Source organism: Phocoena sinus, chromosome 1 (genome assembly GCF_008692025.1).
Source record: "Phocoena sinus isolate mPhoSin1 chromosome 1, mPhoSin1.pri, whole genome shotgun sequence".
Taxonomy (NCBI): Eukaryota; Metazoa; Chordata; class Mammalia; order Artiodactyla; family Phocoenidae; genus Phocoena; species Phocoena sinus.
In genome coordinates this window covers 150826304-150852440 of record NC_045763.1, presented here as the reverse complement: position 1 = coordinate 150852440, position 26137 = coordinate 150826304, and the positions used below count along the sequence as shown (strand labels likewise).

The window sequence follows — 26137 nt, the reverse complement described above, 5'->3', positions numbered from 1 at the left end:
CCTGACCGATTAAAGGAGAAGCATATCTTGGCCATCCTTGGCCTCTGGGTTACGGTTGCATCATTAAACAGGGCTTAATTATTGAGTGATTTTAGCAGTAAGGAGACTAGTGTACTCTGTACAGTAATAATTGGTTTACCTGTGTATAGGGGTTACAAAGCACCTCTGTGACACTTTCGCATTTACTCCTTACGCCTGCCCTCTGAGGGTGGCGGGATGGGTTTTTGTTTGTTTGCTTGTTTTAATTTTATGGATGCAGAAACTGAGGCTTGAGGTAGCTAGACACCCCGCCCCTGGCACACCGACAGTGGCAGAGCTAGAACTCAGACCCAGGTATCACCTCACCTCAGAGGCTGCTTTCTCCATTGCCCCATTGTCTCAGAGTGAAGGGTGACTAGGCAGTGAAGCAATTCTGTAGGAAAGCATGACCAATTTCCCTTTCTCCACCTCCCTCTTCTTTCTCTGCCCCTCCCCCGCAGCCCCCATATATAGGAAGCTCCACAAAGCCTGGCTTGCCTATGCACCTTTACTTTTGAAGCTGCTTGCATAGCTGGAACAGGAGCCTTCCATTCACAGTTGCACCCTGATCGCTGAATGGTAGGGGTGCCTGCCCAACCCTCTTCCTCTACAACAGGAACCAGCCACCTCTAAACAGCAAACCCTCAAGCATCACTTCTAGGACCTGAGGTGAGTGATGGGAGAGTCTTGAGTACTTGGCTTTGAAGCCTTACACTGACCGCAGCCCTACTGGGAATGGGAGCTGGGGGATGGCAGAAGTCAACTTTTCCAGTGTTTATGTAAGGGTGAGATATACCGTGAGGCTGAGCTGCTTTCTGGGGTTTAACACCCAGAAGAATTTAGGTTGGAGGAGAGGAAGGCCAGGAGGATTATGAGGCCTAGAGATGAATTTGCAAGACAGGCTGCAGATCCTGTGGAATTTGAAAGAAGGGTATGGAAAGACTGTGAGTGAGAGGCTGAAGCACAGAGCTGCATGACAGGACAATGGGTGCTGGTTCTGGGCCCACTTCTCTGGCCCATGTGTTGGCAGGCACTCCAGAGACAGGCCTTCTCCCCGCTTCCTGCCCAGTTTAGGGGTGGAAGACTGAGCGTCCTCAGGTGTGAGACCAGGGCCAGGAGAAAGAAAGGGAGGGAGGGACTGAGCTCTGAGGAAAGAAGGAAGGAAGAAAAGCAAAGGACAAAGAAATTAGGGAGAAGAAATCTCTGCATACGATTATGATAGACAGACAATGGGGTTCCCTTCCTCTGGCTTGGGGCTCTTCACAGAGTCTTTCAGTGGAAGGTTTTAAAGGTGATTCCTCTGGAAATCTGATTCCTCCACTTGTTCAGTTACCTGAAAATTTAATTCTTAGAGTCAAGGGCCAGTCCGTCAATTGAGGTGGCATAGTGAGTATGTGACCGTAACCTATCAATCAGCTAGTCCTTCCCTGTGGGTCAGGATTAAACCCACGGCTCCTCATGAGTCGGAGGTGGCCTTCTCCGGGAAGAGGGGAGGAAGACCTGTCCACGTGTGCCCGGTGACTTAAGGGCAGAACTCAGACAGGCAAACGCCTAGTTAAGCTCTCTATCCTGCTGAGTTTGGGCTCCCTATACGAGTTCTTTGGCACATTGTAAAAGAGTGAAGAAACGGCACTCCTCATTTCTTCACTCTTTTTGGTCAAATTCTGACTAGCAGGTTGTTGACTAGAGTTGACTGTAACAGAACAAGGAAGGAGGTGCAGGGGGTGTGTGTGTGACATGGATTGGCGGGGTGGGGGTGGGGGTGGCGCAGATAGTGGGAAAGCCAGATCAATGGGTATGAGACCGAGGGGCAGAAAGAACCTTGCCCCACCCCAGGGCACCTCAGCAAGGCCACATGTTTGAATTATTCTAACACCGGGAACCCACTCTAGTTTCAGGTTTCCCATCTGTGTGTCCCCGAGGCTGGCCAAGGCAGAGCCAAGGAGCATTACTCTGGGGTGTACCCCTCCTGGGGCAGAGGGCCTGCCTCAGAGGGATGCCTCCCTTTCTTCCAGCAGGATCGCCCCGGTCCTTTCTCTGCTGCAGATGGGCTCTCCTGTGCGCATGGCTGCCCTTCCCTGCCTGAGTCTGATCCTGCTTTTCTGGAGCCAGGGGCCAGGGGTCCGGGGCCAAGAATTCCAATTTGGGCCCTGCCAAGTAGAAGGGGTAGTTCTTCAGGAACTGTGGGAAGCGTTCCAGGCCATGAAGGACATTGTGGTGAGTGAAGCGCTGTTCTGAAGCCAGCCGTGGGGGTGATTCTAGGCAGAGGAGAATATTTTATGATTGTGGAGCCTTTTGCAGCATGACCATCATTTTCCTATCTAGGAACTTAGTGAAATCAGACGTATCCCAAGTCTGCATTTCCTCTTGCCCTTGGGGAAACCGAGGCTCAGAAAGATGTGGCCAGTCTGTAGGAAAAGAAACACAGTCCACGAGGAATAAAGAAGGAAGCCCGATTCATTTGAGCTTCATCTATGTCCCAGGGTTACATGAGACTCCACCAGTGGGAAGTCATGGGAAATCCTTCGAGACCCACCAGAGTTTTCACCTACTGCTTTGCCAGCTCCTACTATCCTGTTCCCACCTGCTTAGGCCTTGAGTAAAGGTCGAAGAATGTTTAATGCTGAGCTGGGAAAGAATGGTTAATAGAGCTTGTGACATGTAGTCCTTAAAGGACAATCCACATGCAAGGCAGAAAGAAGGAGTTGATGACGCAGCTAGGGAAGAGGGGAGGGTGCTGCGTTGGAGACAGGGCACCTATGTATGATCTTGACCTTGAAACCAACCCCGTACAGCAACCCCTACCTTCGCCCCCATCAGTTTCCTTATTTGCACAATGAGGAGGTGGGACAAAGGAGCTCTAAAACTCCTTCCTCTCAAGCATTGTTTGGCTCAACACTCAAGAACTGGGATGAGTGGTGGGCTGCAGGGGAAGCTCCAAGGGCAGCCCCCCGACCTGCCCCAGAATATGGGGGTAACATCCCATTCCTTGTGGTTCTTAAACCACATGGGCTTATTTCTCCCTGCCTCAAGTGACCAAAGGGATCAAACAGGTCCCTCATCAAAGCTCTAAGAGCTCCTGGGATTCCATCTGCCCCTGGGGGCCAAGATTGGTGATTTTCTGGGCCTGGAACCTTGTACCCCTACCCCAGGGGCCAGCTCAGCATGGCCTTTCCTGGGTCCTCCCTCTGGCCTCTGAGATCTCACAGACTGGATAGATTTAGGGGTCTGGGGAAGCGGCGTGTATTTGCAAGGTTGGTTTCTAAGCTGACCCCCAACCTGGAGACATCTGTTCTTTCTTTTCCCAAAGCAAGCTCAGGATAATATCACGAGCGTCCAGCTGCTGCGGAAGGAGGTTCTGCAGAATGTCTCGGTAATCAGATGCTGGGGAAGGATGGTGCCTCCTCTGGGTGGCTGGTCTTCTATGGGTGACGCTGAGGGGTTGTCTAGGGGAGGCTGACAGAGGACTTCACTCCTGCCCTGGGCTGAGCCTGCACAGGACACGGCTTGGTAGTGAGCCAGAGAAGTAATATCTGGGGTTGTCATCTCAGTATCTGGGGTATGTGAACATGTGGCATGAGGAGAGGGGCGGGGATTGAGGCTTGTAAACCTCTGTCTCCATTTAGCCAGAGTTGCCATCAATCTAGATTTCTCTTTCGCTTTTGTTGGCCCAGTGAGCATGTACTTAGGCCACTTCCATGCCCCTGCTTTTTTCTCACCTGTTACTCATCACCCATCTAGGCAGTGAGCAGAGACGACTGAGCCCTGATCCCTGAGAGATGCTGAGCTTCCCTCTGTGGCACTTCAGAGGGCCAGTGTGCAATCCCTGTGCTCAGGGATACTTAGTTTTCTTTTCTCCTCATTTCTTCTCCTTCCAAGACTTTTCCCTGCCAACTCTCAACCAATCAAGATCTGGTGCTTTTCAAGGTCCATCACCGCCCAGAGCTATTAGAGAGGCCATGTGGTATAGAAGAAAGAATACTAACCAGATGGGAGTCAGGAGTCCTGGGGGCTAGGCTGTGTCTGCTACTGACCGGCCATGGGACCCTGGGTGAGTCCCTCCTTTCTGGGTCTGCGGTTCCTCCTGTCAAACAAAGGGGCCTGGAGGCTCCTTAAGATCTAACATTTATCAGCATCTCCTAGATGATTGCTGCCTCTACTGTGCTTATCTTGCCTTGCATGGCACGTGAGTGGTTCATCCAGCACTGGGGTGGGCAGAGGCCTTGGCTCCGCAATGACCCCACCCCTCCCCAGGAGGCTGAAAGCTGCTACCTCATCCATGCCCTGCTGGAGTTCTACTTGAACACCGTCTTCAAAAACTACCGCGATAAGGCAGTTGAATTCGGGATCCTGAAGTCATTCTCTACTCTGGCCAACAACTTTATTGTCATCGTGTCCAAACTGCAACCCAGTGTGAGTAGAACAAAGCTGGGACTGAGGCCCACAGGAAATGCTACGTTTTCAGAAGACTCGTCTTCCCTTATTTGGCCCTGGCTTTTATTCCACGACAGGGAGCTGCAGGTGTCATGGAAAAGAGCACAGGCTCTGGGCACCAGCAGTTCCGCGCTCAAATCAAGGTCTGCTTCTAACCAACTGGGTGTCCATTGGCAAGGTGGTCCACCTCTCTGAGCTTTGGTTTTCTTATCTATAAAATGCTGATAATCACCCCTACGTGGCAAGACTACTGTGAGAATTAAAGGACACAGTCCCTGCTGCATGGTGGGAGTTCAGCATCGGCTACCTAGGGGACGCGGGATTTGGAGTTGTCCTCTTAGGCCTTGGGCACCCCTCCGGTGTCATTAGGAAGGAGTGGGAGGCAGCTTGCCTCCGCTCCTACCCGACACTTGGCACACTTTTTTTCTGTTATCCAGCAGGAAAAGGAGATGTTTTCCATCAGTGAGAGTGCATACAGACGGTTTCTGCTGTTCCAGCGAGCATTTAAACAGGTAATCAAAGCCAGGAACGGAGAGGTGCCCAGCTGGAAGTAGACTAGCCTGAAGTGTCACACGGTTGTTCCTCAGGGACCGAGTGCCAGAATCCAGTGCAGCTGACTCCACCTGGCTGGCCCCAAAGCCACCGGGCTTAGCACAGCTGTAGCTGCGTCAGTTGCCATGTCCTCTGCATAAATACCACAAATGGCAGCCTAGTTTTCTGCCAGTTTTCAAGTTAAAGTGCTATTATATTTCCCTACAAGACGATTTCACTACCAAGGACATTCCCAAGTGAGAGTTTTCTGGGTACTTGAGGTGGGCGATTGGAGTCAGAAGTGAGGGGGAAGGAAGGGAGAACCCCCGAGCACAACACACATTGCGTGTTTTCCATGATGTTCAAAGGGTCTAGTCTGTGAAAAAGAATTACGGGAATTATGTTGCCTTTTCCTAAATTAAGACAACAAAGAAAATCCGAATTTCATACCCAGCTCCCCCGCGAAGCAAATACAATTTTGATCACTTTTTGAGGAACAGATACTCCAGTTTATAAATAAATGGTGAAGAGCAATAATATACAAGGGAAAGGGGCCACCTGGGCCTCAGTTTCCTCATCTGCACAGTGGGCTCAGGGGATGGACAGGATCCACCCTGCGCTGGGATTCTGATTCTTAGTGTCAGGGACTCCAGATGCTTTTCCCTTGCTCCTTATCCGTTGCCACTCACCAACCCATCTGTCCTCAGCTCCGAAGCAGACAACACTCATAGACGGGGAATAATTGATGGGTAGGTGACTTTGTCAGAGGCCATCCCAAAGGGGACTCAGTTCATGATGTGGAGTCAGACCGGGTTCGGGGGTCGGAAGGAAACCTATTCTTGTGGCTAACGTGACAGATCTTCAACTCTCCTTTCCCTTTAGTTGGACAGAGAAGCAGCTGTGACCAAAGCCTTTGGAGAAGTGGACATTCTCTTGACCTGGATGGAGAATTTCTACCAGGTCTGAAGGCCTAGGCCAGGATACCCTCCTCGTTCTCTGTGTCATTTCAAACAAGCGTTCCTCCCCATGATGTTCTCTGGGTGCTTCACATCCTTGACAATGGGCCCCATCCTTGGCACAGGCTAACCTCAAAGACTTCATTCTTTTTTTTTTTTTTTTTTTTGCGGTACGTGGGCCTCTCACTGTTGTGGCCTCTCCCCCTGCGGAACACAGGCACCAGACGCGCAGGCTCAGCGGCCATGGCTCACGGGCCCAGCCGCTCCGCGGCACGTGGGATCCTCCCGGACCGGGGCACGAACCAGTGTCCCCTGCATCGGCAGGCGGACCCCCAACCACTGTGCCACCAGGGAAGCCCAAGACTTCATTCTTTAAGGGACCCCAACAACAGTCGTGGAAGGTTCCCTCGGGTGCTGCAAATAACCTACAAAGCAGATTCCTATATTTATTACAACGCTATTTAATTCCTATCAGTGTTTTAACCGATGCCTTATTTATTTGTCAGAATGAAAGTTCTGTGAAGGCAGCAAAGACAGTGCCCCATGCTTCTCTCTGATCCTCCACAATCTTTGCCACCACGTGGGGTAGAGGATGGGTGCTCAGTAAATGCTTAATTGGATTTTTTTAAACCTGTCTTTGAATTGTTGAGGAACAATGAGGGATGTTGGGATGTGAAGTTGAACTTTAGGGCATGGAAATCACATTGTCATGACACCTGCAGGGGTCATACGCAGAGCACTGGGACGAGGGTGAGGGCACTGGTTTGAAATATAAATGATAAAAGATATAATGCAGGGGGGTGCCCAGAACAAAGCAGACTCTCCCTAAACACTGCATTTCTTGCCCACACTCCCCACCTCACTCCCACCATCCCTGCCCCTTGGGTACTCTCTCTCTTATCCTACTCACTCGTCCCTTATCTGCCACTTGGGAGGGTGCCAGCGTCAAGCTGACCTCGTGGATGGTGCCATCATACCTGGATGACAGGTGTGATGGTGGTGCGAATATAATTTAGGGTTAGGTTAGGGTTAGGGTTATGTGTTATCCCATCTGTGATGACATTCCCTGCTCATCAAAAGCAGGCACCTCGGGAACCTTTCCTTTCTATCACTGGACCAGTGCCCAGAGAAGCTGAGTTGTGTGTCTGGGAAAGGCCTTCTTCCTAAAAGCAAGACGGGACATTCTCTAGCCTCAAGCTTTGACTGAACTTTGTAGTTGATTGCAATCCAAACACATAATGTCTGCCTAACTCTGCCCTTGTACAGAACACTCAAGAGGATGAATGTACGTAGGAGGTGGGATGTCTCTTCTTCCATGACGTGAGTTCTCTTGCAGAACAACTGGCCTTCCAGGAATCCCATATCCTTGTTCTACCCCACCTGGCTATAAGCCACCAGGACTGGCAAAGAGAAGAGGTGCATTTCTGAAAGCAGAGAGATGTAATGGCTTTGGATAGCTCAAATAGACCAAGGTTAAGATAAGTGCACACATTTCAGTGCATGGAAGAAGGATAAATAGATGACAAAAACTATTCTATTTCTGAAAGAGGGCGAATGCTGGAGTCAGGGTACTTAGGTGCATCAAGGGAGGAAGACTTAGAGTAAAGAGGGTATCCACATATATCACCAGCACTAACAAGCATGGTTCTGAAAATTTACAACCCTTCATCACATCAAAATAAATTGCCCTCAGAGGACTCCAGACCATAGGACTCCAGACAAATAGAAGATCACTAGTAAATGCCAGCCCTAAGATCTGGGCAAAGAGGTTGTAAGGGGTGTTTCATAACAAGGTCCCTTCCTAGCTCAGGGCTGAAGCATGTCCTCACAAAGAAGTTCAGGCACCTTCTACTGGTGGGAAACCCAAGACCGAGAAGGGCTTTCAAAGCAACAGCTATGCCTAGGCTCCAGTCCAAGGCCATGTGGTCTAGATCCAGGGCAGCAAAGACCATGTGATCAAAGACACTCTGCAAATCCCACAGCCTGTTGCATGGCTTGGAAAGGAAGCAAGTGGCATCAGGACAAATGCTCTGCATTCCCGGAGCCCACCTGAAAACCACAGGGGGCTGCAAAAGTGTCCAGGAAGAACTGGGGGAGGGGGGACTGAGCAGTGCTCAGGGCAAACAAGACAGGGATGAGACTCGAGGTGGGACGTGGGAGTAATGAGGGTTCTGAAAACGGATGGAGCGGGTGTTGGAAACCAGCAGAGAGACGAGACTCATTGGCACCAAGGTCTGGGCCCAGGGGGACAGCTGGAGAGCTGAGTCAGGCAGGGAATATTGACGTAGTCATCGGAATGCGTGTCCTCCATCTTGGCAGCAGGCTGGTGGTAGAAGCTCACATATTCACAGCTGATCTTCACAGCTGGGGCATGGAGCCAGGGAGTTTCCGACACCTGGGAACAACCGGAGAAGCATCACTGGATCTGGGTAGGGTGACTGTAGCATCGACAGCAGGCAATGGGGTGGGGTGAAACACAGAGGTGGTTGAGCTCCATCAGGTGGCTCAGCCCTGGGGATTTTCAGGGTGGCGTCTCAACCCCAAATAACTGGAAAACACTTAGATCTAATGTGACAGGAAATGCCTTAAACGGGGCTCAGACTAAAATCATGTGACTAAGCATGGGTCTGAAGGAGAACCAGCTGCCGGAGGAGTTTCCCCTCTGGGATTAGATGATGTGACTTGTGGAATAAATATGCATCTTCTCAGGGAGTTATCAGAAGTAGCATGAGTCATCCTCTGCACCTCCATAGGGCTTTTATTCCATGGAGAGCTTGTGACGTGACATGACAGTGCATTCCAGGAAGGAGCCGGCTGGTGAAGCAGAGGAAGGTGGCAGGCCATGTGGAACTCCACTTCCCCAGAAAGAAAGTTCGGGACCATCTGCCTTCAGGACGGATCAGTTCTTGGAGGGCAGGGCTATGCCATGACTCTAACACGGCACAACTATTGTAACATCCACCCAGGGAGGCTGCAGCAGGGAAAGTCACACATTTTTGACACAAGCGCTGAGAACCAGAAGTTCAGCCCCCTGAACATAGTAGGCGCTGAGTAAGTGCTCACTGAAAGGAGCTGTTACTTTCTGTACTTTGCCAGAGAGGGAATGAGCAGCAGCTTGCTTCAAAAATATTATCTCCCACTGCCTGTTACAGTTCATCATTTGAGATTTATTTGGCTTAAAAAATTTTAAAAAGTCACTCCCTGTGAAGGCTTAAAATAGTCATTAATCATAGGCACCTTGTTGTCAACTTGCTCCATCAAGATTCTTATCCCTGCTAGTGGGAATGTGAGTTTCAAGCAGGGAAGAAGGGTAAAATTTGAGCAAGGTACTGGGCCAGGTGAGGGCATGTGTGGTCACAGAGCAGCTCCAGAGAAAAGGGCTGAGGTAAGTGTAGAATAGATGGGCACCGCTGGACCTACCTAAGCTACTGTGAACCTTCTCCAGCAGGGCTGAGGGCAAGCTCAAGAAGCTGGGCATGATGGGGGCAGAGCTGTTGCTTGTTGCCAGGCATCACTCTCCCCTTTGTAGCAAGGCACGGTTACCGAGCCAGGGATACATTATTCAGCCTCCCTTGAAGGCAGGTGTGACCACGTGACTAAACTGTGCCCAGTGGGATGCAGGTAGAAGTGATGTGTGAAGTTTCAGGGTCATGTTCTTAAAAAAGCAACTTTCTCTTTCTTCCTCCCATGCGCTGGGATGCAGACATGGTGCTGGTGATTGAGCATTGACCGCAGACAGATGGACGCGGCAAGACTCCAGGGGATGGTGCAGCAACAGGCAGAAGGCATTTGAGTCCCTGGATGACCCCATGGCTCAGGCCACCTCCTCCTGGCTACCTGCCTTTGCTTCAGAGGAAAATAGGCTTCCAGGTTGTGGGCCGTGGTTTAGGGTTTGCTGCATTAGCTTAGCCTACCCCCTAATTAAATCAGGGAAACTTGCCACACTAGTTTTACTGGTTCCTGAAGTAATAATGTTTCTGCTATGGTAGGCTGCTTTAGAGAATAAAATGAATAGTTTAAAGGTTTTTCACACATCTGCCAAATGGCCATCAATAGAAAGATGAGAAGAAAAAAAAAGAAAGAAAGATGAGTTCCCTATGTCCAAACCTAGATTTCAAGAGGAATATTCTTCATCCAAAGTGTTTAATCTTATCTACGTCTCTAGGCCAGGCTTAACTGCCTTCAGTGATGGGTAAACAACCTCCTCTCATCTTCGAGGGCTTACTAGAAAGTACTTCCTCATATTAAGGTGAAACTGGGTAACTTCCACCCCCTTAAGATCACCTAGAAATCGAATCTTTTCCACATGAAAGCCCTTCACGTATTTGTAGAGGTACCATCTATCATCCTCTACTAAGCTCCCATTTATCCCATGAGAAATGCTTGGCTAAAAGCCGTGTAACTAAGTCTACCACAATTGTTGCGTACTACTACTGACACCATCAAAGGAGGAAACTGATACTAGTTCCCAGACTCAGGGCCCGGGGAGCCGCTGCGAAAGCCCCCGCCCTCCAGCTAAGCCGAAGCTCCACCGATTGCGCTCGGGTCCAAGCCCAGGTCTGGGGCCGCCCATTAGGGCCGCAGCTGCCAATCAGGGGGCGGGGCGGAGCTTACCTGCGGCGGGGCTGGGGGCGCCAATGCTCCGGGGCCTGGGAGAGGTGCCGCCCCTTCACCTAATAGGAACCGGGAGGGCCGACATGAGGGCGGGGCCGAGGATCCAGCCCCACCCGCAGCTCTGCCGGAAACCCTGGGGAGGAGGAGCCGGCCGCGCTGCACGCGGCTATTCTGGAGGCGGGTTTTTCTGGTTCACCCTCTGAGCCGCGCAGTGTCTGCTGCTCCAGCTCGCACGCCCGGCCCGCCCCGCTCTCCCCCCAGCCCGCCTCCCTCTCCCCGCGACCTGTCCCGCTTTCCCCCATCTGCCCGCCTGCTCACCAGCAGCGTCCACCCCCCGAGGGCGCCGAGGGCAGGCGCTGTATACGTTGTTTTGGGTGCGTGGCCGCTGCGACACGCGTGGCCGCTGTGACACGCGTGGCCGCTGTGACAGGGGCCGCTGTGAGGCCTCCAGGGCGCGCATCCTCACGGCCAGTCGGCGGACCCGTCTGGAGAGAGCTTCTCGGTAAAGCCACAGGGAAGGAGAGAGGAAGAGGGCGTCAGAGGCCCATGGGCACCCCCTCCCAGTCTTAGAAAACTAAAGGCTGTCTGTTTCCCTGGTGTTTGGCAATGTCTGACATGTGGGTGCTTACTGAAGACCAAAGGGCCTAGGCCGCGCTCCTCCCCGCCCCCATTTCCAGACCATTGAGCCCCGTGCCACGTTCCCCACACTCCAGGCTGCTCATCTAAAGCTCCTGAGTGTCCCCGGGAGGTCAGAGGGATCTGAATGCGCTGGGATTTGGGGGAAGCTCGGCTCTCCGAAACTTAGCCTGGCGCCCTCACCTTTCCTCCTTTGAATGACCCTCTTCGCCACCAGCCCCAGAAGTGCCAGCAGGATGAGACCCAGGATGGTGGGGGTCAGGATGTAGAAGCCTTGATCTTCCATCCCAGACACGGGGCCTGGGCCGTGGTTGAGTGAACTGAGGAGGGAAGGAGGGGGAGAGAGAAGGGAGAGGTCAGGAAGGGAGGGGGTTAAGGCAGCAGGCAAGTGGCCAACTTTTTTGGAGGTAGCTCACAAGTTTGTCCCTTTGTTAACAGAATTCTCGCCCTGGACGGTGCAGGCCTCTTACCTCTGCCTGTGAAGCCTGGTTTGGCGGTTGTAGCTGGCCGTCTGGAGCCTGAGCAGTTCCTCCTGTGCTGAGGTTTTTGAGGCTGTGGCAGATGGCAGGAGGGTGGTGGGCTGGGCAGTTGCTACTGAAGATGCCCTGTAAACTCGAGGGCGGTGGGTGATTGAGGTGGTGGGGGAGGCATGGTGTGCTGGAGGGGCCTCGGTCCTTTGAGCTGGTGTGGTTACTACAGAAGACAGCAGGAAGAAACTCTAGTCTCCAGCAGCCTTGGGCCAACCATTTCTTTCCAGAGCACATGCTTCCCTTTTACCTAGACTACCTTTGTTCTCACAGTCCTTGTCACCTGAAATGCCTCCTGAGCATGCCATCTGCATCTAGTACGTTCTGTCTATATTTGCTTCAAACTCCATTTCCTACAGGAAGTCTTCCCTGACTTCCTAGGCAGAAGAGCTTGCGCTCCTCTAAGCATGGACAAAACCTTGTTTGTAGTTCAATTCCCACTCTGCCTTGTGTTGTATCTATGTGCTTGTCTATTCTCCCCCATCCCACACCTGTCAGTCACAACCTTGAGTATACAGTGAGCTCAGTTACACGATCCCTCTCTCAATGGCCAGCAGTCTTTTAGTGCAACAATATTCAATTAATGTATCTACCTCACAGGGCAGATGTGAGGATGTGATGTAACTATTGCATGTCAAAATGCATTTAAGACAGGAAAATGGTATAGAAATGTAAAAGTATCATTAGTATAATCGTGATTGATCTTGTTATTGTAAAATAGAGCTGTTAAATCAGTATGCCAGCAAATGGAAGACAGCCCTATGGGGAGCAGGAAGCAGGAGGACCTCTGGCTGGGAAACGTCTGCCCAGTCTTGGTTTCCCCGCAGTCATTCATAAAAGAGCTAGATTTTGTGAATGGAGCACAAACTTCATTACATGTGGTGCCACCTGGTGGTGATGGGTCATTTCTGCAACGAGTGCCAAGTGTATGGGCTGAAGGATGGGCTTGAAAGACTTGGAATGCAGATCTCAGGGAGGTACCCCCTCTTAAGGCAGGGAAATACACATCTGAGACGCAGCTCTGCTCTGCCAACCATCCTACGAGCTGAACATATTCCCCCTCCTCCATTTTCACAATGCCACAGAATCTCCCCCACCTCCCCTCCCCTACCTTTGGGGAACTGACCTTTGGATATGAATTCCAAAGAGCTGGCATGTTCAGGCATCTGGAACCAAAGAGGCATGTGCATTTGGAGAAATCTGTTAAACCATGCTGGAGGCTCAGGCAGTGGCTCTTCTTCCCAGAAAGGCCCGTAATCTACCGGAGGCAAGAGGAGTCCATTGGTGGTCTCTAGGACGAGACTGAGGCCTGGGGAAGGGACCGCTGCTATGAGCTGAGGCTGACTCAGCTAGGGCAGATGGCAGTGAGGGGATGAGGGCAGGGAAAAGAAAAATAACCAGGCTGGGGGCTTCCCTGACAGAAATCCTCTTTCACCCTAACCCCGTCGGCATTCCCTGCAAAGCCATCGGAGACCATTGGGAATCTAGGTTGTTGAATTAGTGCTGTGTATGTCTGAGGAAGTCAGTGGAGAAAAGAAAAAAGGAAGGATTCGGGAGACATAAAGAAAGGATCGGATCATAAAGTAACAAATTTGGCCATCAACTGTGAAAAATGATTGTCTTTCCTTTATATTTATCCCTGATATCTCTCATGGGACAATTATGGTAATAATTATGTCCTTTTGCTTCCAATTTCCTTCAGTCTCAGAGCCCCTCCTCAATCTCACCCCACACTCGCCTTGTGCCCTGGGTAGGATGAGTAAAATACCACACAAGGAGAGCACCTATCCTGTCCCTTTCATACAGTTTAGATAGAAAATTTGGTGGACCGTGAAGTTCATTGACTCTATGAGGCTTCAACTCTACAGATCCCAATTCCTACTGGACTTGCTAATATGCGAATAGTGTAAGAGTGTGGGGACTGCTGCAGTCCCATTGTTGTCCCAGCCTTCCTGAGTGGAAACGTTTTCTGGGTGGCCAGAGCCTCCATCGTGTGGGGCACCTACCACTGTGAACAGACAGGGTGACCTGCTGGGTCTTGCCCCGGTCTGTGTCCATGCCTGCCCCACAGGCATAGACCCCGCTGTCACTCTCGACCAGCTCTGTCATCTCCACCAGGAACAGATTCCTGTCTGGACACAGCTCCAGTGTGACTCGATTCTTGAATTCCTTCTTGACGAAGTTCCTGTTGGACACCACGGTGGTGCATCCTCCAGACGCAACAATTGTCCGGCACAGATATATCCTCACATGCATTTCAGGAAGCGGGCACTCGATGACAACGGATCCTCCCAGCATTCCCTCCACCTTTACTTCTGGAACGACCCTCAGGGCTCCAGCTACTGCAGGGAGAGGGAGTTAATGTAGAGGAAGCCCCAGCCCCAGCCCCATCCCCAACTCCAGCCCTGTTTCCAACCCAGGCCCCAGCCCAGCCTCACACTCATCCCTACTTCCAACTCCATCCCCATTCGCAGCCCAAGCCTCAGCCAGCCCTGAGCCTCAGCCCTCTCATGATCTCTAGCCCTGGCTGCATCCTCAGTCTCTTCCCATCCCCAACCCTATTTATATTCTTGGCCCAGCTCTATGTCCATCCCTAGCCCTATGCCCAAGGCTGAGTCTCTCCCCAGCCCAAGCCTTAATGTAATCCTCAGCCTTGTTACCAAACCTGAACCCATATGGGCCCAGACATCAACCCCCTGAAAATACAGTCAAAGCTACTACCCCACTCCAGGGGGAGGTAATGTGCCACAGTGATCCCCCCAACCAGCCCATGATCCCTGAGTGACTTCAGGGTGGTGTTGGGAGGCACGGTACAATTTGCTCCAATGGGTTTTCTGTCTAGTTTTGTTTTGCTCAGATCCATCCAACCAATCAAAACAAGCATTCACCTCCAGTTTTTTTATTCAATAATTCAACAAGTATCAGTTAATTGCCTTTCATGTGATAAGGTGCCCGGCATCCCTCCCTCACAGAACGAATCATTTATTGAATGATACAAATGGACGGCCACTATGTGACAGCAGAGTATAGTAAATCCCATGGCGTAGATACACAGAGCTCCTTGGGAGCAGCGAGCAGGGGCGCCTGATCCAGTCTGCCGCAGAGGATGATATAATTTGAGGAAGGCTTTCTGGAAGACGTGCTGTGTAAGTTGTGACCTGAAGGACTGGGTGTGGACGGCAACTCAGAGAATGATGGTGTTGTCTTCACTGAGGAAGGGAACCCAGAAGGAAACAAGGGTATATTTGAGTGTGTGTGCACATTGTATGTGCATTGGGGGTGGTGTGGAGCAGGGTGGAATAAAAGGTGTGGTTTCTGAGTCCCTGACATCAAAAAGCTTATGCTTTGGCTGAGAGAAGGCAGGTCTAAGCTGGAGAAGAAAGTAAGTCCAAGTATGATTAATTGTCAGCTAACTGGGTCCCAATAAGTGTCTGTATATTTCTGGGAAGACAATTCGGAGGATGAAATGTGTGTGGGGGGAGGGAGCTGTGGACTAGGGTGGAGGAGAGACCCTTCTAGACAGTGAGAACCACCCCCAAAAAGGCTGGGACAGGAGAGAGAACATGGCATGTTCATGAGGTGGGGAGGGATGTTCACAAACTTCCTGAAATTCATCCATAGAGCAAACATTAAGAATAGCTCTAGGACTTCCCTGGTGGTACAGTGGTTAAGAATCCACCTGCCAATGCAGGGGACACTGGTTCGAGCCCTGATCAGGGAGGATCCCACATGCTGCAAGCAACTAAGCCCGTACGCCACAACTACTGAGACTGTGTGCCACAACTACTGAAGCCCATGCACCTAGAATGCATGCTCCGCAACAAGAGAAGCCACCACAGTGAGAAGCCCGTGCACTGCAACAAAGAGTAACTCCCAACTCACCGCAGCTAGAGAAAGCCCACGCACAGCAACGAAGACCCAATGCAGCCAAAGGTAAATTAAAAAAAAAAAAAAAAGATTCTCTCTTTAAAAAAAAAAGAATAGCTCCAAGGAGTCAAGGAAAGAAGTGGGACTGGAGCCTCCTAGATGAGCAGAGAGAGTGGAGGAGGATGTTCTGGGGAGAGGGAAGAACATGGACAACAGAAACAACCATGGGAACATGAGATGGGGGTAGAGGAGGCTAGAGAGGGGCTAGCTGGGGACATTTACAGGAGTATGTTAAGATCTGAAAGTGTAGCTGGTAAGTGTGGTGGGGAGAAGAGGGGCCCACCAGACACGTATGATCTGACATGGAAACCCTTCATGAATAACCCAACACTGCTTTAAATCCCCTGGAAACAGACGTGTGAGGTAGCCCTGTGACTGGAACGTGCCAGTGGAAGGGTGACCCATCAAAGGACAAACACCCAACCAAGGGGATAGGTGAATCCCCTGTATGTCCAGAAGGACCATACCTGTGTGTAAAGCCCAGCACCTGAGAATGAGCGTGCAAACATTTTTGGACCAACCCAGCCAGAAAAGGGCACGCCTGCTGCTTTCTCAAGGGTGAGATGCTGTAAAACGGGCAGGCGCAAGACAGAGCAGAGAGGGGTCATCACCTGTGCAGATGCCTCCAGTGGCCTCTCTCTGCTCAGCGATGAGCTGCTGGTAACCCCCTGGCTTGCCCAGATCCTCTGTTATGGACTGTATGTTTGTATCTCCCCAAAATTCATGTGTTGAAACTCCAACCCCCAAAGTGATGGTATTACGAGGTGGGGCCTTTGGAAGGTAAGTAGGGTTAGATGAGGTCATGAGGATGCAGCCCTCATAATGGGATTAGTGTCCTTGTTCTCTCCATGTGCACAAGAAGAGACCATGTGAGCACACAGGGAGATGGCTGCAAACCAGGAAGAGGGCCCTCACAGAGAATCATGTCTGCCAGCACCTTGATCTAGGACTTCTAGTTTCCTGAACTATGAGAAATAAATGTCTGTTATTTAAGCTACGCAGTCTATGGTATTTTGTTACAGCAGCTGGAGCTGACTAAGACATCCTTATCATGCAAACTTTGGATGCATGAAGCACAAGGAAAGCTGCTGGGTACACTGAACTCTGGTCCCAAGGAAGCACTAATGGGTGAGATGAAAATGACCAGATGCCGTTCTTCTTGGAGTTCATAGTAGCTTCTAACCAAAAGCAGATTTCCCAAGTAGAAAAAAAGATAGATATAACCTCCAGGTTTAGAACTTAGGCACAGTGTGCATAAGACTCCTTTGGGGGAACTTGCTAGGATACAGATAACCTGGTCCTGCCCTTAAGCAATGTGATTATATCTGCTTAGGATGGGGCCTATGGATCTGCATTCTTAGATAAGCATCCCAGGTGCCCTTGACTTTTTGCAATTCTGGACCCCTTAACTACATTTCCAAATGATTCAGGGGAAAAAAGAAAGGGGTGGGAGAAGGTATCTAAAGGAACCAAGCTGTTTAATATTGACATTTTAGAGAGGCTGCTAACTAAGTGTCATTAATCTTTAAGTTGGTGATTTGATTTTCAGTGGTGATGGTAGGGGAAAGGGATATATGTAGCTTAAAAAGTCACTCTCAACATATAGTTGGATATAAATATCCAATTTGGAACATGGAAAAAATCTTTTTTTCATAATGCAAAATAAGGTAAAGGCCCCCAAGGCCTTGGCTGGTGGCCGTGCTCTGGGAACAGACTTTGGATTCCGTGTAGCAGTGATTTTCTAGGTGGGAAGATCGATGAGGACCCTATCAACTCAAGTCACAGCAGAATCTCTGGAAGAAGGGAGCTGACCTGAGAGTTTTATGTTTATCCAATGGAGCGTGGATTTTTTTAAAAGCATGGGAAGCATCCTATGCTCCTTCCCACTTCTGCCCACACTAACCTGTGTGTGTCTGGGCCCGCTGTCTGCCCTCGGCCCAGTCGCTGTGGATGGAGTGTCCCCCTCCTCTCAAAAGCCAGTCCTGTCACCTTTATCCTGAATCCATGCCATCACCTTCTTTAGAGCATGTCTTCTGCGATCACCCCCTTTCTCTGTCTGTCTCACTGGTTCTTCTCCTCCAGCATTGCATGGCTTACACACACGCCCTGATATGGCCCATATTGGAAAAACCCTTGGTCGACTTCTCCCCTCCCCTTCAGCTGCCACCCCTCTTCTGTTCACTTTCTCAAAATCACTGAATCCACTCCTCCAACTCCCGATTCCTCTTCCACCTATATCTGTCAGAATTATGGCTCCAGTATTCCGCTGAAACTGCTCCGGTCAAGGTCACCAAAACTTTCCTTGTTGCCATGTTGGATGGTCACTTCTTTATCCTTTTTTTTCTTGCTCTCCTGGGAGCATTTGGTGGAATTGAGCCTTCCTGCCTTGAAATGCTTTCCTCTCCTGGCTTCCCCGACATTACACTCTCAATGACTGTTCCTTTGCAATCTCCTGACTTATCTCTCCTTATCTGTTCACTTTAGTTCTCCTCCTCCTCCCTTCCTTCCTTCCCCTTCTCTATCAGCATTGGGCCTGACGCTGGGCCTGTTCTCTTCTCTGTCCTCCTTGCTTCCCCCCACACTAGCTCATTTGCTTCCATGGCTTTTAATACCAGCTCTATATAGATCTCACCATAATATGGATCTCCAGTCTTGTCTTTACCTCTGGGCTCCAGACTTGCCTTTTTGACACCTGCTCTTGCACTTCACTCAAACATATAAGATATTTTCCAGACTTAAATGGCAAAAACAAACAAACAAAACCCTCTTGATTTCTCTTCCAAAGCCTGTTCCTTCACAAGCTGTTCCCATCTCCAAAAATAGCACCAACATCTGTCCAAGTGCTGAAGCCCCAAAGTCATCCCCATATTAAAGAATCAAGAATAAATTTTAGGTATGCGTATGTGTACTGGGTCACAGCATCAAGTGTATGTATTATTATTATTATGGGTCAAGGTAAAAAAAGTTTGAAAGTGTATACCCTATGCTACTGCCTTGCTTTATTATGGAACTCCACTTAGGGCCCCAGGCGATGTGGCCTATAGTCTGTGCCTCATGCACTGGGCTCTGGGACCAGGACCATCCCCACATTTGCAGGACCTGGGGCAGGAATACAAATAAGACCCAAATATCATACGTCTAAATATTTTTCAGTTAATTATCAGGCTAAAAAACTGTTGAATAAATTACCCCCCTATCTTGACAAATTTACACACTCCTTGGATGTCCACTCTAATACATGGCTATGCAGGGAAAAATGGCTCCAAGTTTCCTGCCTCTATCCTCTGGCCTCTCTCCTTTCTGTTCTCATCCCTGGCTCCTGCCCACTCCACAATGGTCCTGGTATATACATGGGGGATGACCCAGCTTGCGTGTACAAGCTCCATCCATCTCCTTCCCAAACAGCCACCTGTAGCCACCCTTTTGTAGGTCAAGGGGTCACCCTAGGACAGAAGACCCAGGATAGAATCTCACACAGTCATTGAAGGTGGTTCCAGAGACATTTGGACAGGGAATTTGAGGTCTAGAAGAGGGGGTGTGGGTGTGGGCTTGGAGTAGGCACATCCTTTTGGGCCTTGAACGCCTCACCCTGTGGAGATGGGCACAAGTAGAGAAGGACCAGGCCCAGAGCAAGGACACCTCTGGCTAGAAGGGTCAGATTGCTCAGGACAGACTGCAGGGGTACAATTTAGGTACCCTTCACTCCTAGACATTTTCCACATCTACCCAATCCCTCTTCCCTCTCAGGTCTAAGTTTAGTTAACCATCCACTGTGATCACCTATGTCCTACCACCTCTCACAGAGTCTGTTTCATTAAAACTTCATTCCCTTGGGTTTTTAGGGATTTCCAATATTTGATTCAAAGATTTGACTTTCTTCCAAACTCCAGCCATTACAAAGAAAGCAAGTATGAATAAAAAACAACTTTGACCCCCAAGAAGCTTACCATTGAATCAATAAAATAAGGTGGACACACCTTGAGCTACAATACAAGGTAGAATGGGGTCAGCTACTGGGGTTCAGAAGAGGGGCCTGTGGAACATGTACGAGAAAGTGGAGGTTGAGATGGGATTTGAAGGACCCATAAATGGTGGAGGTGAGTGGAAGGCTATTCCCGGCAGTGGGAATGGCATGAGCAAGGGCATGGTGGCAGGAAAGTCTAGCACATGTTCAAAGAGGTGTCCCATTGGCTGGAGGTTAGGAAAGTACAGGGGAGTATGATAAGCTCAGAGTATAAAAGGGGAGGCCAAGAGCTCCCCTGATGGCGCAGTGGTTGAGAGTTCACCTGCCGATGCAGGGGACATGGGTTCGTGCCCCGGTGCGGGAGGGTCCCACATGCCATGGAGTGGCTGGGCCCGTGAGCCATGGCCGCTGAGCCTGCATGTCCGGAGCCTGTGCTCCGCAACGGGAGAGACCACAGCAGTGAGAGGCCCACGTACCACCAAAAAAAAAAAAAAAAAAAAAACGGGGAGGCCGAGAGAGGAGTTTGTATTTAAGGAGTTTGATCCAGTAGGCGGTGGGAGCCATGGAAGGTTGTTGGAAAGGATGATCCTATGATCATAGTCAAGATGAAGGAAGGTTGATCTGGAGCTACAGGCTGGTCAGGTTGGAGGAAGTGGGAGAGATAGTTAAGAGGTGATCCTGTGGTCTTCCTTTCCATTCCCTCTGTTATGTCTCTAGTAGGGGCTGCCATGGCTTCTCATCCTTGTAAATGTGAATCTAGAAACTACGTGAATTGGCCATTGATTAGGTCAAAGTCTGGTTGGGGATAAATAGGAAGAGGTGGTAAAAAGCTATTTTGGCATTTTACAGCTGATATCAGGGATAGTTAAGACAGAGAGAGTAGCTGATTTGGGTGGTGACCAGTGAGGAATTTGAGGTTAGGTGTTAGGCCTGTTGCATTTCTGATCTTGATGGGATATGGAAGTGGGAGTGCCCAGGAGACAGCTGTAAATTGAGATATGGAGCTCAGGAAATGGATTAGGGCTACCAAATGGGTTAGGGAGACTTCATTTACATTGGAACTTTGAAAATTCAGGCGTTAAAGAGATCCAGAGAAAGAGAATGTAGAAGTAAGAAGAAAGAACTTAGGAGGCACTTGCTTTGAGATTCCATATTAACAGGCCGATATGTCTGGAGAGGTGGCCCTTCAGCCCTTACAAGTCAACTCCTGAGCGAGCAGGAGGTGTGTCTGGAGTAGAGGGAGGTGCACTAACTGGGAGTGGGGAGGGCCTCCATCCATGTCCTGCCCTAGGTACCGGTTTACAACTAAATCCATCCAGAAACTTCAGAGCTGGAGATGCACAGCAACTCCCCTACCTGTGGCCAATTAAGCCCTCATACAAACGTCCAGTGTGTTTCCCCACAACACTTACCTGGCAGGAAGTAAAGTGACCAAAGCCAGAGGTCCATGGCTCCTTCCAGACCAAGGTCCCATCCAAGAGCTCCTGGAGAGGGGGACAGAGACCCACTGCTCACCCAGGAGCCCTTCAGTGTTTGATGCTTGAAAGAGATTTCTGGCCCCCACAAGGCGTACGGCTTGAAAATGAGGAAATGACAGCCTATCTTATTTGCTAGTTTTAGATGAAAAAGAATATACCAGCAAACCAAAGAGGAAGTCAGGAACTGAGAAAACATGTTGTGTTCAGTGAGAATGGGTCACCAGGGTTCAAAGTGCCTTGAGGCAGCTTCTAAAGACTATTAGAAACTACCAGTTCTGCTATTTCTTTGCCTTGGAGGGTCCTCCCATGCTTTATGTGCGCCACAGTCATTCCCCTTATGCCTGTCTTCAGGATAAAAGAGCCTCCTTACCAATTTTCTGCATCTGAGGACAGCTGTATGGACAGAAGCTTGGGCTTGAAGTTCGAAGGTGCTGGTTGTAGCCCTTGAACTCAGTTGACAAATGCTTTGGGAGACCTACTATGTGGAAATACCAACTGTGGATTTTGAGCAATTCACTACCTTTCTCTGAGCCTGCATTTCTCTATCTAGGAAATGAAGGTGGGACTAGATGATCACTGGCATTCTCTCCCGCAGAACATCATTCCTGGGGTCTTAACTGCAGCTCATCCCCCCTCAGATCAGCCACCCCTCATCTTCCCTGACTCTTTCCCTAAGGTGCTGCCCTCTCACGGCGGCCCAGGTACAGTCCAGTGACCACAAGGGCAATGCCCGGAAAGGGTGTGACAGGTCACACGGCAACTCTGCCTAGAGTCACAGCAGCCTGGCAGAGCTACCCTTCAGGACCCTGACGGTCGAGGGTGAGGGCCAGTGGCCAGGACACTGAGAGTCATCATGGAAGGAGCTTTGGGCTCCAGTCAGAACCCTGGATTCTCTTGCTGGCTTGGCACTTTCTAGCGTGGGCCTCAGTTCTCCCACGGATAAAATGGGATGGTGCCTGCCCTGCCTCCCTCCCACAGTGTGCCTGAGGCCCCGCAGAAGCCATGGTCATGCAGGTGTCTCTAGAGCCCCTCATGCGGAGGCGTGGAGGATGCTACTGATTGGAGGATTCAGCATTCATCCCTGGATGATTCATCCCTGTCCACAGGTTGGTTCCCAGGGCCCCCACCTCCAGGTGCTGCAGCCTCCTGTGCCCACAGGGGACTCTGGCTGTCCCCATACCTTTCCAGGAGGCCCCACCTGCCCCCACAACACAGGTCTGTCACACGCTCTCCAAAACACAGAAGACAACATCCGCAGTGGAAGTGGCGCGTGAGGCTCGGAGCAGGTGCAGAGGAAGTGTGGGTGGCGGGGCGCTGGGTCCCCACCAGCCCAGAGCAGCTGCAGCTGTGATATCCTCCCCGCCCCCGCTGAGGTGTCGAGAGCAGCCTCCGGGCTCTGGTTCAAGTGGGTGACTCTAGGGGGTCTTCCGTCAGCCTCCACCCTTCCCTATACTCAGGCCTCTTCCCAGCCCTGCAGCTGGTGCACAGCTGGGCTCTGGCATTGCCAGGCCCGAGGCCTGGGATGCCTTGGAGGGAGACAGAATAAATGAATGAATGAAATGTGTGTGTGTGTGTGTGTGTGTGTGTGTGTGACTGTGGGTGTGACAGTGTGAGGTGTGTGATGTGTGAGCGTGAGTGGTATGTGACCGGAATGTGTGAGTGTGTGACAGTGGGAGGAGCAGTGCGGGAGTGTGTTATGTGTGATGTTAGTGTGTGAGCGCGTGTGTGGAGTAATGATGTGTGTGTGATGTGTGAATGTATGTGTGGTTGTGAGTGTGTGTGTGTGGTGTGTGCTTGTGAGCGTGTGGGTGCGTGGCTGTGAGTGTGAACGTGCTGTGTGTGTGAATGTGTCTATGAAGACGAGGGGTCGGCTGGGCTACGGCTGCGTCTGCCAGGTAGTGCAGGGATGTGTGGGATAAGAGCGTGTAGGAGGGAGTTTCACATCATGTGTGGCCCAAATAAAACTCTTAACAACATCACATTGGGCTCTTAAGAGCGAATATTAGGGATCTGAGGATAGCCAGGGAGGAAGTGAATGTTTGGAGTCTGAGGGACTAAAGCTTGCAGACCTGGGCCATCTAGTCTCTACCTTCAGATGTTGCCCCCGGGTCTTGGGGGTGTGGCCCCAGGGGAAGGCTGACCCCTGGCTAAATTGCCAAGTGGGAAAAGTTAGCCATCCTCACTCTCTTCTCCCTCGCTTTTTTTTGCCCATCTATACTCTATTTCTCCTTTCTGACCGACAGAGCTGCTGGAAGGCTCTGGTGCCCCCACTCACAGGAGAAGCTCTGAGGAGCTGCAGCGCCCCGACAGGCAGGGGACTCCATGGCCTCATGTCGTGCCAAGGCTTGGCCAGAAGGGATAACCCAATGGAAAAAATTCAGAGCCCAGTGACCGGCGGGTGGAGGGAATAAATAATACCAGATAGATCAGGAACTGTGCTAAGTCCTTCAGGTAAATTCATCTACTCTCCATAATAGCTGAGGTTTTATTATCCTACCTCTGTTACAAATGGGGTGAGAACATTTCTCATAAAGTTCTTGTGAGGGCTGCAGAAGGCAGGCATTACCTAGGGCTGGAATACAGTGTGAGCGCCGAGGAGACTAGCCCTTGTCATCAAGGGGGACATTGTCTTACGGCTCTGCTTGGTTATCGCATCACCCTGCTTTGACTTTCCCCTTGGCCAGGCTCTGAAGAGCCATCTCCTGACCTTTCCAGACAGAGAGCTGAGATCCTTGGGTGGCCCTCACTATGACCCAGCACTGCTCTCCCCAAAGACAGACCGTGAGAGTCCCCTGCCCCCTGGACTTACTGGGGAGCCCGCCCAGGTAGAGGCACCTGGCTCAGGCATCCTGCAGTTTCCTCTTTCTGAGAACTTCGACCACAGGCTTGCCCGCCCAAGAGGGAGCTGCTCCCCAGGAATGGGCCTTTGGGAAGGTTAATCTTTATGGTAAACAGACTCGTGACTTTCTGCTACAAGAAATGGTGGAGTTTGGGTAAAATTTCTTTCCTGAATATGGCCATGTTCCTGTTGGTGTTCTAAGGTTAGAACCCAAATATGTGGAAATTTTGGATGAATTTTAATGTGGTTTGTCCGCAAAGACCTAGATTTTAGAATATTCAGCTTCATACACTTAAACAAAGACTTTTGGCTCTAGTGAGGGTGGATTGGCCACCCACTTCTTTATCAGCCTTAGGAGAGGTTTGCAAGCTTCTAGAACTCCTTGAATTTTACAGCTCTACTATCTTCCTTCTCTTCCTGCTTCAGCTTCCTGTCCAGCTGGGGGCCGCTGATCTTAGTTTTATATCTTCTCTCTCGGTGTGCCCCTGTCTAGATATGTAGTCTTTCTGAGATGATCTCATACTTTTTATTGTACAGGCTCCATCATAGGGTTACTTCAGAGAAGCTTGGGGATGGGGAGCCCTACTTGTTTCTCTGCCTTGGGGACAAGCTTCACAGACCATATCATAGTCAGGTCCTCTCTGCTGTCTGCTGTTTTTAGGAGAGATGACCCGTCCTGAGTCTTGGGAAAGTCTTGGACAAATTATATATATATATATATATATATATATATATATATATATATATATACATATTTAGCTTTGCAAACAAAAATCAACTGCTATAAACAGATTCTCAACCACTATTGGGTCTTAGTAATGTGTAATCATTGTTACATAATGGATTTTTAAAAAGAAAAAAATCAAGATAATTCAAGAACTTGAGGAAGGTTTCCTTGCCATCAGAAATATTGAAATAGTTCTCTGCGTGGTTGCTGGACACTAATCCTTGTTATTTGATTTATCATTATCAACCCCACAGTTGATTGTTACTCCCCTATATTGGGCTGAATAGTGTCCCTCCAAAATTCATGTCCACCTGGAACCTCAGAACATGACCTCGTTTAAAAACAGTAACTTTGCAGATGTAATTCATTAAGATGGGGTCAAACTGGATTAGAGTGGGTTCCTCCACCCAATGACTGGTGTCCTTATAAGAAAGCATGTGAAGACACAGGGCAACACACAAGGAGAAGGCCATGCGTTGATGGAGGCAAGCCAAGGATGTGATGCATCCTTGTAGATGCATGTGATGTGTCTACAAGCCAAGGATTGCTGGCAACTACAAGAAGCCAGGAGAGAGACGTGAACAGATATTCCCTGCTGATATGAACCAACCCTGCTGACACCTTGATTTCAGACTTCTAAACTCCTGAATGGTGAAAAAATAAATTACAGTCATTTTAAACCACCCAGTTTGTGGTACTTCCTAGAGTAGCCCTAGGAAATTAATATACTCCTGCAAATTGGTGACTTTTTAACTTATTAGAGATCCCATTTAGGCTATAGACCAGCTTCCTTCTTCATAGGAGGGTTTTTCTGTCCAACATGCTGCATGCGGAGCAGGTGGATTTGGGGCAGGTCATATTACTAAACTTGCTATCACCTATTGACAATGTCAGTTAAGAATAATACAAGATTGCCGCTTTAGTGACATTTCTTGGCCTTTGATCCTAGGAACTGGGATAGACTGCCTAAGTTCAGGACTGGCTTGTAGGTTGTTGCATTAACACAGAAGCTGTATCTTAATTCCTCTGCCCCAGGCATGACTCTTTGGTGGGTCAGAGAGCAGCTTCCTGAGGGTAAAACAGTGATGGGTTCTAATATACCTTGTAGTTTTGGTTCTCCTGCAGTGCTTTGCTATCCAGACTGGGGAAGCACATAGCATGGAAAGCATTATGTTCAAGGCCCAGATAGAAACATAGGTTCTATCCCACATCAGGTGGGCTAGACGGCCAGGAAGAACTCTCTCCAAGAGAGAACTCTCTACACACTGACACCCTGAAGAAGAGTCTAGGGGTGGCACGGAAGCTTATTAGATATGGCAAGGTTTAGCAGAACCTAGGAATGGCCTTAGGAGACGAGGGGGTCCTTTACCTAATCACTGTCCCCCAAGAGGCTTTGGGTCAACTATTCTAAAACCTAACTCATCATCTAATTAGCCTCTAGTCTATGGAAGGAGTCTATTCATTTGGTTACTTGAGTTTTGATTAA

The 26137-nt window shown here is 50.0% G+C and overlaps 2 protein-coding genes across 11 annotated transcripts; one reads left to right on the top strand and one right to left on the bottom strand.

Annotated features, from left to right (window-relative positions):
• Positions 1 to 512: 512 nt before the first annotated feature.
• Positions 513 to 10547, top strand: IL24 (interleukin 24). 8 transcript variants are annotated; one of them, XM_032646954.1, is made up of 7 exons: positions 513 to 687; positions 2037 to 2235; positions 3329 to 3391; positions 4273 to 4431; positions 4890 to 4964; positions 5866 to 5943; positions 9643 to 10547. In XM_032646954.1, the coding sequence occupies exons 2-7, from the start codon at positions 2065 to 2067 to the stop codon at positions 9655 to 9657; spliced, it is 561 nt and encodes a 186-aa protein (XP_032502845.1). In that variant the 5' UTR covers positions 513 to 687; positions 2037 to 2064; the 3' UTR covers positions 9658 to 10547. The 8 variants fall into 8 exon arrangements, with proteins under 8 accessions (XP_032502845.1, XP_032502818.1, XP_032502841.1 ...); XM_032646927.1 differs by lacking the exon at positions 9643 to 10547 and adding an exon at positions 6157 to 7013; XM_032646950.1 differs by lacking the exon at positions 9643 to 10547 and having other exon boundaries at positions 2065 to 2235; positions 4893 to 4964; positions 5866 to 7013.
• On the bottom strand, positions 6413 to 21194 carry FCMR (Fc fragment of IgM receptor). Of its 3 annotated transcripts, none has more exons than XM_032646911.1 (8): positions 21020 to 21194; positions 13723 to 14055; positions 12843 to 13025; positions 11660 to 11882; positions 11373 to 11509; positions 10872 to 11048; positions 10554 to 10612; positions 6413 to 8334 (listed from the first exon to the last, which is right to left on the bottom strand). In XM_032646911.1, the coding sequence occupies exons 1-8, from the start codon at positions 21054 to 21056 to the stop codon at positions 8158 to 8160; spliced, it is 1326 nt and encodes a 441-aa protein (XP_032502802.1). In that variant the 5' UTR covers positions 21057 to 21194; the 3' UTR covers positions 6413 to 8157. The 3 variants fall into 3 exon arrangements, with proteins under 3 accessions (XP_032502802.1, XP_032502794.1, XP_032502812.1); XM_032646903.1 differs by having other exon boundaries at positions 13723 to 14058; positions 21020 to 21192; XM_032646921.1 differs by having other exon boundaries at positions 12843 to 12974; positions 13723 to 14058; positions 21020 to 21191.
• Between the last annotated feature and the right edge of the window lie 4943 nt (positions 21195 to 26137).

Coding starts and splice junctions, on each gene's coding strand:
- IL24 (XM_032646927.1), top strand. CDS start 2,065: ATGGGCTCTCCTGTGCGCATGGCTGCCCTTCCCTGCCTGAGTCTGATC. Junction 2,236..3,328: donor AGGCCATGAAGGACATTGTG/GTGAGTGAAGCG, acceptor CTTTTCCCAAAG/CAAGCTCAGGATAATATCAC. Junction 5,944..6,156: donor GGATGGAGAATTTCTACCAG/GTCTGAAGGCCT, acceptor TGCGGAACACAG/GCACCAGACGCGCAGGCTCA.
- FCMR (XM_032646903.1), bottom strand. CDS start 21,056: ATGGACCTCTGGCTTTGGTCACTTTACTTCCTGCCAG. Junction 14,059..21,019: donor GTCACTTTACTTCCTGCCAG/GTAAGTGTTGTG, acceptor CTCTCCCTGCAG/TAGCTGGAGCCCTGAGGGTC. Junction 13,026..13,722: donor CACCCTGTCTGTTCACAGTG/GTAGGTGCCCCA, acceptor TCCCTTCCCCAG/GCCTCAGTCTCGTCCTAGAG.